Source organism: Asterias rubens, chromosome 8 (assembly GCF_902459465.1).
Source record: "Asterias rubens chromosome 8, eAstRub1.3, whole genome shotgun sequence".
NCBI lineage: Eukaryota > Metazoa > Echinodermata > Asteroidea > Forcipulatida > Asteriidae > Asterias > Asterias rubens.
In genome coordinates, this window is record NC_047069.1 from 17,018,214 (window position 1) to 17,031,633 (window position 13,420).

The 13,420-nt window shown below is 39.1% G+C and overlaps 1 protein-coding gene across 1 annotated transcript; it reads right to left on the reverse strand.

Moving 5' to 3' along the window:
• Positions 1 to 11,416: 11,416 nt before the first annotated feature.
• LOC117293239 lies at positions 11,417 to 12,244 on the reverse strand. The gene is made up of 2 exons (XM_033775464.1): positions 12,068 to 12,244; positions 11,417 to 11,774 (listed from the first exon to the last, which is right to left on the reverse strand). The coding sequence occupies exons 1-2, from the start codon at positions 12,192 to 12,194 to the stop codon at positions 11,458 to 11,460; spliced, it is 444 nt and encodes a 147-aa protein (XP_033631355.1). The 5' UTR covers positions 12,195 to 12,244; the 3' UTR covers positions 11,417 to 11,457.
• Between the last annotated feature and the right edge of the window lie 1,176 nt (positions 12,245 to 13,420).

The following is a 13,420-nucleotide window of genomic DNA, read 5'->3' on the forward strand; positions in this document are numbered from 1 at the left end:
GACATGAGGTGTGTTTGAGAGATGTTTTGAAGGAGTAAATAGAAGTTGACTTTTTTAGCTAGCCTTCTGTAAGCTAGGGCTTGGTAATCTTGGCCCTATTATGCCTGCAAAGCTTCTCTATGTCTACCTTCCCTGGAAGTCGCAACGGCAGAATATTCCTTAATGAATAAAGAGTTGTCACTTCATCCTCAAACAATTTGCACTTTTTTCAAATCATTATTTTGTGTACCCGTAAAGCATTCTCCACAATCTTTGTCCCTCTATTGATGAACAACTTGGCCAAGTCAGTTTTCCCATCAATTTTCTATTGATTGTGAAGGCCATCAGCTGCACATGACTCTTGATGCCTCGTGAGACTGCAACTTGGGAAACATTGAATGCCGTCAATCTCTGTTTCTTCTTCCTCTTCGCAGGCATGCGGCCATGTTCCTGCATGCTCATCGGCTTTAGCTTGGGAAGCCAAGGCGGTTCTGGGTTCCAAAGTGTTCATCAAGTCGGGGTGGTCTTCGGATTGGCAATATGCTACGTTTTCTTTTGTCACAAACCTCCAAGCACTGTAATAATTGCAGTGGTTGGAGGAAAAGTCAACTCTTACTCAACATTTTGGATCTGCAGCCATCGCTGAACCCGCTGTAGTTTCACCTCCATGTGGTATTGGAGTCCCCCATTCAAATGGGTCTCCTGTGAACATACCCACTGTACCTGCACTATCCGTTGGTGAGTGGAAGGCAAGATGAAATTAGGGCCTCATGTGCATGACTGAATGTGATTAAGGAGACTTGTCGCATTTGACGGGGTCCAAGGGAAGGGTCTTCCATCTTGACCAAATCAGTAGTTAACACCAAATACTACCAAAGTGAACTCATGTGAACTTTGTTTTTTCTATAAAATTGAGAATTTGGTTGGAACATCGAATTCCATTAACTTTCATTAAATGGTAATTACCAACAGTAAAAACATAACGCAACAACACGGTTTCAAACTGGTTCACTATGCGTGTAAGTGATTCGTCAACAAGATAAATGGCTCTGGACTCCTAACTACATGAGTTAAAAAAACCCAGAAAATATCTCTTAAAAAAAAACCTTTAAGAATTATAATATTATCTAGGTCGGAGACTTGGCTAAGGCTGAATGTGGGATAATATTATCTCTGAATGCAACCAGTTCTCACGAGATAATATTATCTAGGTCGGAGACTTGGCTAAGGCTGAATGTGGGATAATATTATCTCTGAATGCAACCAGTTCTCACGAGATAATATTATCTAGGTCGGAGACTTGGCTAAGGCTGAATGTGGGATAATATTATCTCTGAATGCAACCAGTTCTCACGAGATAATATTATCCAGGTCCCAGACTTGGCTAAGGCTGAATATGGAATATAATTATCTCTGAATGAATGCAACCAGTTCTCACGAGATAATATTATCTAGGTCGGAGACTTGGCTAAGGCTGAATATGGAATATAATTATCTCTGAATACAACCAGTTCTCACGAGATATTATCCACGTACGAGACTTGGCTGAGGTTCTGTTTAGACTGCAAAAATGTGGGATACTACTGATTAAACAATAAACAAAAATGTGGAGAAAAATACTATGTGTATGAAACCCAAATTTAATTCAACCAGGGATAAACTCATCTTATGTACATTACATGTATATAAATTATTTGCTTGCATAATATAACTAAGAACAATAAGGGATCTTAAAGTGTTCAAAGATAATTATTTATGACAGCCAATTTCTACAACTGGTCGAACATTAAACCATGATCCTTTTTTTAATACCAAAAGGGTACACATTTTACCCAATGTTGAGCAATTACTCCATAAAGTCTGTAAAATGCATGTTTTTAAGAGGATACAGGGTCATTCACCTCCTCTAGTATTTCTTACAATTTCTTACTCAAAATAATTGCTCGCAATTAATGGTAATGAGCAACGGAGAATAAAACATTGTGAGAAACGGCTCTCTCTGAAGTTACCTAGTTACCTACTTGGAGATATACCAAGTGAGAAGACTGCCTGGTCTATGAAAAATGTCCAAAGGTGTCAAGTGTTCGAAAAAAGAAAAAAAAATCATTTAAGGCTGGCCCGCATATAGTTAAAAATACTTTAAGGAGTTTCGGATAATGTAGGCTTTTTAGTAAAATAAATCATATCGCTAATACAATAATTATTATTTTGTTGAAACGCATAGTGCGGATTGTAGTCAAATCATGTTATTAGGTTTCAGTTAAGCATTGTCAGCAGGGAGCATGCTTTAGAAGGAGGTAAATTCAACTGATCTCTGAAAAACACCATTAAATTAATTAAAACAGTTCTGTTGTATGTGGGTACAAGTGTGGTATAAACTAAATGGAATCCTCCTCAAGAGACGTACTGGTGTCACTGTCTTCGGCATCGTTGTCTTCTTCTGTCCTTACCTGCAGGAGAGCAGTGACCTTGCATTTTAACTCCCCCTGCAATGTGGCATTTGGTTGAATAGAAATAACGTTTACTTGAGCTTTCACTGCTAGAAGAGTAGCCTCACCTGTTAAAAAGAGAAGTACAAAAAAACATGCTTTCATTAGACTTTGCTAGACTTCTGTCTTTTTGAGAGGTCACATGTCAATATAAGTTTTCCGGCTTTTGTTATGACCAATACTTTTGCGAGCATTTTGTTTGTAACATGGTAGTCTTTATAATCTTTCGTCAAGCAACAATATAATGAATTAAATTGTATCGAATTTCAATGTTGTCATCATTGTTGCCATTGTTGTTAATGGACAGATATGCATCACTATAGGTTTCCAATAGCCTTCAATAATTTTCAACTGGAAGTGCCCTTTTCAAAAAGAAAAAGTCCTTCTAAAAGATGAAATTCTAATAATAATAATAATAATAATAAGACTTGTAATGCGCACATATTCACCCTGCTGGGTGTTCAAGGTGCAGTAAAACCAAAAACAAAACAAAAACAAAACACAACACAAAGAAAAAACAGACACAACAAAATTAGTCATTGAAAACCTGTGACATAAGATAAGTTTTGAGAAGAGACTTGAATTTTGCAGTACAAAGACAAGATCGAAGATTAAGTGGTAGAGAGTTCCAGATGCGTGGCCCGGCTGAAGAAAAAGACCTGTCACCCCATGAGTGTCGAGAATTGGGTTCAATGAGGAGAAGCATAGAACTTGATCGAAGATTCCTTGATGGAGTGTAAACTTGAAGCAGTTCAGAAATATAGTGGGGAGCCTTGCCATTAAGAGCTTTGTGGACAATGAGCATCAGCTTGAAGATGATTCGTTGAGAGATAGGGAGCCAGTGTAGTTGTTTCAGAATGGGGGTGATAGAACAGGATTTTCTAGACAGTGTCACAATGCGGGCAGCAGTATTTTGGAGCCGTTGAAGTCGGGAAATCTGGTTGTTAGGAAGACTGTAGAGAAGAGCATTGCCGTTGTCAAGACGAGAAGTAACAAATGCGTGAATGACCTTTTCAGTGGCACTTTTGTCCAAGTACTTGCGAATCTTACCTATATTCCTGATGTGATATGATGATAAACGAACAATGTTTGGCCAAAGTGTCATTGATGAATCAAAAATAACCCCTAAGTTCCGAGCTTTCAGCGAGGGAGCTATCCGAGCATCACCGATGGAGATGTATGGCACTGAAACCTCAGTTAACTGTTGACGTGACCCAAATAGAAGGAACTCTGTCTTATCATCATTTAACTTCAGGAAGTTTTGTTGTGTCCAACGTCGAATCTCTTGGATGCATTTCTCAAGTCTTGCAATAGATGCATTGGCGTTTTCTTGAGAAGATTTAAACGTGATGTATAGCTGAGTGTCGTCTGCGTACACATGGTTATTCAGATTAAATTTCAGGATGATGTCACGAATCGGTAAAGTGTATAGCGTAAACCACTGCGGGCCGAGTACCGACCCCTGTGGCACAAAGTAGTTCAAAACAACAGGGTCGGATATCGTGGTGCCAATACATACATGCTGACTTCTATTGTAGAGATACGATTTGCACCATGCATCTCTCTCAGTCCAACTGCTCTTCTTGAGTTCTTCTTAAGATGTGAGATACTTAGTAGTTTATGTACAACCCCTGACTACTACATTAAAAGAGCTGGGTTCTAAGAAGTTGTCACATTTTGTTTAGTCTAGTCAATTGAGCAGACAACAAATATTGTACACTGTAGAAAGTGTCTGGAAGTTATGATATGAGTAACAGAGTTGCCAACAGAAATTTCCATGAAAAAAAAACAATCAATCTGCCAATGTTCTGCATGAACAATTTCCAAATTATCCCTGGTGATTAATTTGTCCATTATATGTTGATTAAACCATCTCCCTTATTGTTGTAGAAAATCTCCTTGATTCTAAGATATTGGTAGCTCTGGAATAATATAGGGCAGAAGGTATGTTATGTTGACCTGATGTAGTCAACTGAATTTGCCTGAATTTATTTAAAAATTTGTAAATCTTGGTTTAGCTTTCATTGTTCTTATGAAAATCTTTCAGGTCTTTATGTAAGTTAAGTTAACGTGTCCTCAAATATCTACATACATTTCTATGCAAGCATGGTATTCATTCTACTTGAATATGATATCAGATTTGTTTTGCCCTTGGGAAAATATGATATTTTTTTCTTCAAAATAAATAACCTGAAAAGTCTGTGTAAGCCAACACCATTGGCATTTGGCACATCCCTTGTACTCTAAGGGCCAAATACAATGCCTGCAGTCTGTCTTTGTACATTGTATGTGAGTGGTGTGCTATGAAGGCTAGATGTAGCCAACTGAGTGTGCCATAACTATTTGATGGACACCAAACCCCACTTTAGTGTAGGCACTGTACCTGTCATTGAGAATATAGTGGGAATTCTAATTTGGCTCATACCCAACTCATACATGTAGACAGATACATGTACATGTGCAAGACACACATTTGTCTTCAAACGTATCTGTAATTACAGAATGCTTGTAACTTGGCTTCATAGATTTAACCGATCCAGCAAGCAATCCAAATTAGAGATAAAATTGAAAGTTCAAAATAAAATTGTTGACAATGCAAAAGGGACACATCCCTGGTAATCTATTTTGGCTAGATGCAGTCAATTGAGTTTACCAGAAGTGAGATACCGAATTCCAATTAAGACCCATTATACCTGCACCAATAATGCTGTACTGTAGTGGTAGTTCTAATTCAGCTAGATGTAGCTGATTGAGACTGCCATGCTTATTTCAGCCACTCTTGTCATAAGGATGTGTAGTTTAAAGATGTAGCCAATTGAGTTTACCAGAAGTGAGATACCAAATTCAACTAAAGACCCACTGCACCAATAATGCTGTATTGTAGTGGTAGTTCAAAGTTCAGCTAGATGAAGCTGATTGAGACTGCCATGCTTATTTCAGCCACTCTAGTCATAAGGATGTGTAGTTTATAGACACAACATCATCCTGAAATAGCAAGCCATCAACTCGAACATGCCCAGAATTGTGGGCACCACCGTGTTCCCTTCTGCGATGTGGTATGCTAGTTTGGCCAGGTGTGGCTGAATGAGAATGCCATCGCCAGAATACATAAATAAATTGCTTGCTGGATGCTAGACTAGTGAAGTATCTATAAATGACAAGCTAGTTTGGCTAAATGTAGCTGCATGAGCGTGTCATTAAAGATAAGGACATCAATGTCCATTAACTTGCATCATTTAAGATTTTAGAAGGTACAGGTGCAAAAACCAATTATCACTCAAAAAATGAAATAATTTTTGGGAACAGATGAAATTGGGTTTGAATTCCTTGTTCATAAAACATTGGCTTGCAAGACACTTGATTTGAATAACTTTTTCATTAGGTTTCACACAAACTCAAATTACAAGTGCAAACTCTTAGAACTTTGGGTGCCTTTCAACCTGATTTTATCTAAACATGATCTGAAATATTTCAAAAAGTCCAATGAGAGCCAAATCAAGATTTCAAGAGGGCTTAGACGCTCCCATTCATCATACAATTGAAGAAGACTTGGTTATTTTTGACTGAGGCAATTATATGCCTTCGAAAAGGATACGATTGTGGATCCAGCGGCAATTTATTCTTAGTTGAAGGAATAAGTGTCATTGAATCTTGCTTAGGCACATTAATCAGTAAAATGTCTGTTGTCTTACAGCAAATGTCAAGCTTAACACCCACTTATAGACCTTGGTTATACTTCCATTTGCCAAATTTTGACTTGTCTATCTCAATGGTCATACCTGATCCCTCAGTATAGCACTTTTCCTTGATAGCACCAAGACAAACTTTGCGGCAAAATGCAGATCAGTCTATGACATTTTTGATAATTGAGTTGTCGTGGGAGGGATCATGTCAAAAACGTTTGGGTGGTTTGTACATGGAGGAAGAAAATTAGATGGTTTGTACAACAGCAGGATGTCTATGGGGATTTGGTCGAAGTGGTTGATTGAGGCATTTTGGCGGTGCCTCATGTATCTGGCCAGCCTGAAACCGAAGGCGTCGGTAGAGCTGGTAGTATGGGTGCTCGGCAGACTCCTTTTGATCTGCCATCAATTGCACTCAATATTTTGAGTAGGAGCACCAGTGGTGGGACAGGCCTGATACTTCACGGAGGCAACGAAGGCAATTGCCTCCGTTGCCCCTGGTCATTGCCTTGGTGCCCGTGAAATGCCACAGTAGAAATTTACAATCCCTTATAGGGTGCCCTTTACCTAGGAGAAAATGCCTTGGTCCCCTTGCCCTTTCAAAAACGAAGCATACAGGCCTGGTGGGATCAACGAAATTTAAGGAGTGGTTTACTGTGAGGTATTTAAAATTTCCTGACTGAGGCAATGATAGGCTTTCCAACAGTCCGATATGATTGTGGATCCAGTAGCAACATATTCCATAGTTTACTGGAAATAATTAACAAATATATATGCAAGTTCAACTGATGAGTCATGAATTTGACGAAAGGGCAATTAGCAGCATTCAAGGTTAACAACAAAAAACAGACAATTTATGGCATTCTTGTCATATTTTTCCATAATTTCAAACTGAAAAAAAAACTACCACTTAATAAGTTTGTATAATTTGAAGAAATTGTAGCAGCCCAAAATTTAAAGGGCTTAACAAGCTGCTGATTGGCCTCTTGAACAGTGTATACTGATGTTCAATTAATTTGTTTAACTAAGTTAATAACAAACCTTATTTCTATGGAAAGTGCAAAATATGGAGACTGCAAGCTTAGGTTGATGAGGGAAACCTCTTGCCCAGTACAGTGGATGTAATACCTGCTGAAACCAATTGGCAGCAAAGTGACTGTTTAAACTCTGTAATAATTGATACCAGAACTTAGTGACATATTTCAGTGTAGGTCAAAATATTGTATAAATGCAATTTACATAATCCCCCCCCCCCTATCACTTTTGCAAAAATGAATAATTTATTGTTGACCAGTGTTTTTTATAGTAATGTTTTCTCCACTTATTGTACATGAAGGAAACAAAATGTAAGACATCCTAATAATTTGTTTTTAATTTGTAAAATTTGTAAAAGTGTACACAGTGCATTTTTCCAATGATGTTTATCATCCATTTTCATGATGTGTATCGTCCGTTTTCATGATGTTTAGGGACCCAAGACAGGGTCAAAGGTGAAGAAGAGGTTTCATCATTCCAAAGGTGCTGTTACTCATCAATGGTTTGAAAGACTTCAAATCAGATAGGAGCCTTTAGACCAAGAGGATTACACTGAGAGGTGCAATCGATCCAGACTTGAGGGTATTCGGGGATTACAATTCATATAGTTTTGTATGGTTACTTGGTTTGATTGTAATTGTATGACTATATTTATTTTACTTGTGAAATGGAAATGGATTGTGATGGAAGTGAATTTTTTGAGAAGATCGATCGTGATGACCAACACCACTAAACATATCTAGCGCCCTCATACGGTAGCCTCATCAACAATTCACTCATAGGTTGGTATCCAGACGACTTGAGAGTAACTCTAATGCAAATAACCATAATATTTAGAGGCACCCGACTAAATACAATGTTAGGCACGCGCACATGTGGCATTCTGCAGTTTGCGTTCGTTACGAACTGACGTGATTTGTCGATTACCTGTGCAGGGTTGGTTTGTACATAGAGTAAGGGTCTCTGTCCTTACTCTATGGTTTGTACGACCATGTACGACGAATTTCAGCATCAAAATGCGAAAAACACCAAAAGCCATAACTTCTTAATTGGCTGCCTCTCTTCACGATAAAGATAGTTGAGTGAGGGGTGACGAACCGGTAACTGGAGTCTAGCCCTGCGGACTGGAACTTGGAAGAAGATTCACAGTCACACAGAACAGAAGCGGCGACCACCCTTCGTCGTGCCCGCCCTGGAACGGGATGTTTCAGACGAATCAGTTGCTTCATTTTTTTTCGAGATGTCCGCGAAGGGGAATTTCCGAAACGGTGATCCAGTGACCACCAAGCAATATATGTAGTTTCTGACTGAATTTTCGTCTGACCAGTGACTAGTTGGGTAAGTCATGTTTACCAGTTTACACATTCAAGACATTGCTTGACTTGAGTGTTTTATTATTTGTCCTCTCTTTTGTTTTGTATTGTATTTCCGTTGTTTGTGTAGTGCCAGTTGAAGCACTGCCCACTGCCGGAAGGACTGTGTATCTAGTAATGTGCCTAGTCATGTGACGTAAGCACCTGACCAGTGGTTGATGCGGGCGTGCTTTTCGGGGTGGCGTGAAGTTATCAATATCAGTCTGATTTCCGAGTATGAATAAACAACACCGTCGTGAGGCATATTGAAAGGGCTACGTTGTTGATTTTGGTGCCAAGTTGAAGAAAGAAATTGCTTTTAAAATGAAGTCATTATTAAAGTTAAATACTTTTTGAGATATAGAGCTTTGAATATTTGTAGAAGGGCAATACGACGAAGACAGTCCACATACATTACATTGGGGTCAATGACCCTCAGAAACCCTAGCAACAGACATGTTTCTGTTGTCCTATCACTTTGAAAGTTAACAAAAAAAGGGTTTTATTGACAGTTTCAACTAATTTGCATGTTTTAAAACTAATTTGCATAATGTGAAAAAAATCTATATTTTTGGTGAAACAAAGAATCGCAACTGCAAAAAAGGGCATCTATTGGGGAAATTAATGATGGAAAAGTTAAAATAAAAAAAAAAATAAAAACAGTACCAACTTAACTATCGCAATGAACTTTTTACTTTTTTGGGTTGCAAATGTGGCTGTAGGGTGTGAAGGTGTTTGTCTGGTAAAGAAACAGGGGGCGTGCAGTTGGGGGGGGGGGTTGTGCAGAAGTTGGGAAAGGGGCTTAAGTACAAGAGATTTCAAGCTTTGTTTTTATACCTAAATAAAACACACATGAACAATAGTTTAAATTTAACGACAAAGCCAGTAAATTAAACTATCTCAATCTTTCTTGATTAACCCTACCTCCCATGAAGGAGACTTTGATTGAAGGAGACTTCTACTCGGTAGTAGTAGCAGTGGCGGTGTCTTCGCTAGCCTGGTGATATTTGATGAAGCACTGCCCTGGGCACAGGTTCACTCCACACACTGGGCAGCCTCGTCTTGTCGTCTTCGGCACGTTGTTTTTTTGACGACAGTACTTGCAGTAGCGAGCGTGTCTTGGTTTTCTCCCCTTGAAACTGTGGACTTGGATATTCTCCAGATGGCGGGTCCAACCCTGATCGTCCGGCGCATAGTCCCTCTGGTAGGCGGAGGGGGGGATCAGGGTCGTCGTCTGAGTCAACCGGGGCTGGTGTTTGCTTCCTCTTCTTCTGTTTCTTCTTGGAAGAAGTTGGTGGCTCGATGGAGTCTTCTCCCTCTTCCCCTTCCATCTGCGAGCTGCAGGAATCAGCAGGTGGCACATCCACCGAATACTCTCCCTCATCACCTCCTGTCTCGAAGCTGTCTTCGGCCTCAAAGCTGTCCCCACCACATTCGGCAGCCAGGGTGAAGGGTGAACTGCCTCTTGCCTCTGCAACAGCCTGGTCGAGGAAAGCTTCCTCCTCGCTCTCCGAGGTCTCCACCAGGGCTCTGTAAGACCTCCCCATCCTCATGCCGGCATCTTCCATGCTTGACCTGATGGCTGCTCTCAAGCGGCTGTTCTCTTCTTGGAGAAGTCTATCCATCTTAGCCGGGTCTTTGGAGGTGGGAAGGTATTCATTCTTTTGTTCTTTTTTTTTGGTAGTTTGCAGTAGCTTTTCAGCACACGCCAGCTCCTTCTGAGTGAGTGACAGCTTCTCCACAACAGCTTTAACTTTAATTTTTATCTCCAATTTCTCTTTGATGGCTCGTTCAACTTCATCTTGCAACTTTTGTTTATCCTGGCCACATCGAGCAAGTTTTGCATGTAAAGAATGCAAGTGAGATCTGGGGTTGGTGATGTTTTTAGTCTGAATCACTTTGAGTTTGGCAGACGTTTGAGATTGTTGGTCGATGATGTCCGACTTGATTCGTGAAGGTCCAGGATTGTTCATGTTTTGCTGACTTTGTGGCCCCCCGGTTATGGACAATTCGGCATCCATAAATTGCTGCAGGACCTCTGAACCTTTTGCTCTACTGCAATTTTTGCTTAGTTTCCTGTACTTCAGCGTCAACTTTTTGAGACCAGCATTCACTTCTTTGGTGTCACTACAAACCCCAAACACTCGAAGCCATTCAACAACTTGTTGGTTACTTTGCTGGCTACATCTTAGTAAGTTAAGTTCCACAACTGCACCATTTGAGAAGTGTGATCTATTTGATTTATCTTGTTTTTGTAGATGCAGTGACAGCACTATTGTGTCTGCCAAAAGAGAAAAACCAATGCCCATTTGGTTGAGGTGTCTGCCAACAAATTTGAAATCAAAGACTGTTGAGTAAAATGCACTTCGCTTTTTGACTGCCTCTTCGTCGTTGTTGAAATTTAACTTCAGAAACTCATTATTGATCTTTGTTATTATATTTCTGAAGCTGAAGCGCTGATTTGCTGGACTGTGGAATAGCTTTGAAGTCAGCTATATCACTTCCTTCCAAGGGATTGATGCTCCTTTTGTCCCCCCATGTTCCTTCAGGTGGAAAAGCTGAAGTAGAACTTTGTTGGATGCACAAATTTTAGGCAATGTTGGCCTTCTCCCTCTCCCTTTTGCAGTGACAATGCTGCGCAATAGTTGGTACTGCTCATCCTCTGTTAAAAAAAAAAAAAAAAATGCTACATGACCTAACTTGTCAATTAAAAAGGCCCTAATTTCAATTAGGAATACATTGTAGGTCTAATTTTTAAACAAACTTAAGCCCTTTTCACACGAGCAAAATAAGCAGGGGGTCCTTGGTCCTAAGAACACAACGTTGTTTAATCCACATCGTGTGAAATGATTTTTGGGTTATTTATTTAGTTTGAGTAATTGTTATGGATTGCAAGTTTTGCTACTGGATCAAGATATTTTACAGGGTAGTGAACGATGGGCCACTCCAGTTATCAGGAGATTGGTAATTTGGTGGGTACACAGGTTGACGCATCATCTGTATCATCTGCATCATAAATTCCCGATGCTCCTTGATTCGTCTTTCCTCCTGTTCATGTTCCCATCGATCTCGCTTCTCCTGTACATCAATATCTTCTCTTCGTCTTTGCTCCTCTCTTTCCTCTATCTTCTGAAGATTCTTCTCATCTCTTGTTTCCATTCTGTCATACAGCTCATGTAGGGACGACATGGCATTTTCGAGCGCACCACTCGCACTACGATTTTTTTTTCCTTTTCCTGTACAGGAAATAAACAAAAATGAATAATATTACTGGCTTTCAAGAACACTGTTGTGTTTTCTTTGGCAACATATTGTGATATTGTGCCACATCACATAAGAAGCCATTATTTATGAGTATTATTATTACTATGACTAGATTTCAATAATATCAGAACATTCAATAATTGCTTTGGATATTTGAGTTTACTACAAACGGATAAAATCGAGTCATTTGCAGGGACTGTCTTTTAATGAGAAAATTGAAAGAGGAATCTGAAATTGCGAATGAAAACATGAAAAAAAATTGTACCATAGGGACTTTTCTTTTTGGCTTTCTGGGAAGCAGGTGCTGGCGGTTGTGATGGTCCCTGGACTTCATCCGTCGTGTCGTTATTTCCATCAAAAGAAGAATCTGGAAGACAAAACAAAGTAAACATAGTGTTGTTCAAAATAGTACAGTACAGTCGACTCCCGTTATAACGAGGTCCGCCGGACTGGCCCATTTTCCTCGTATTATCCGAACCTCGTCTTAAACGCAGCGCGCTAAATATAGATACACACGTCATCATTGTGCATGCACACAACACGTGTACGTGCATATACATTGTACACAACACGTGTACGTGCATATACACTTGTGTTAGCCTGCACGGAGCTGTTTGCTTATCAGAACAGCTATTACGAGCATCTTGTACACAAGAATATCATTGCTAAATGTCTTTTATTGAGTGATTAATCAGGGAAATGTAATATTTTGTACAATTTATGATAACAATATAGCAAAGAGATGTCAACTTGCCGTTCAGAGCGAGTGGATTCTGCCGCGTAGCGCATGGTATGAACATGATGCATGCACTGAACGTTCATTTTCGTTGGTGATCGACATGGAGTATCATGATAACAGCATGTCAAGCGTGGGACACCAGCGAGATGTTTCTGGAGTTCCGTTGCACATGGACTGAAGGGAGTGATGATTGTAATATTAGGGACAGAAATGGAAAATTTCAAACTGCTTGCTTCAGTCTTTGTTTGATGCATTGCAAACAAATAGACAATTCTATGTTGTTTGACACTTAAATGGTTAAAATTGGTCAAGGGGTTCCAGAGATAAAGTCTATTTAGTGTGAGCAATATTGATTGTGTCCGTTACATTATTTCAATTGTATTTATTGTAAAACCTGAAGACAAAACACATTGTTTATGCTTTATAAAGAAAGTAAACAAAGTAGTAAACAAATTGCTTTGGCCATAACTTTGCATAGGAAGTTTATTACTGTCTAATTTTTTTACATCCAGTAGTTATAACACATAACTTTTCCATGGCAGAGTTTGATAAATAACCGGCACTAATTGGATTAAATTCTGTTGCCATGGAAACAAAGATAACAGTTAATAATCAGTTAATGCCCTTATACCATAAAATATGATAAATTAAGATAAACAAACTGGCAGATCAATTCCTACACACCAAATAGTACAACAATTTCAAAACCTGTTTCAAAAATTTGATCAAGATCATTAATTATTCAAGTTTTAATTTGTTTACCTATTATCATCAACTCATTCGTTAGGTAAACATATCAGTAAACAAATTGAAATTTTTGTAACTTTTAATTGCATTTCAGTACAGACTTGATTTTTTCAGGTAGTGAAGTGATGAAGT

Excerpts from the sequence above, each read along its gene's own strand:
- LOC117293239 (XM_033775464.1), bottom strand. The coding sequence starts at position 12,194 with ATGTTTACTTTGTTTTGTCTTCCAGATTCTTCTTTTGATGGAAATAAC. Across the intron at positions 11,775-12,067 it reads CAAAAAGAAAAGTCCCTATG|GAAAAGGAAAAAAAAATCGT; the intron begins GTACAATTTTTT and ends TTTCCTGTACAG.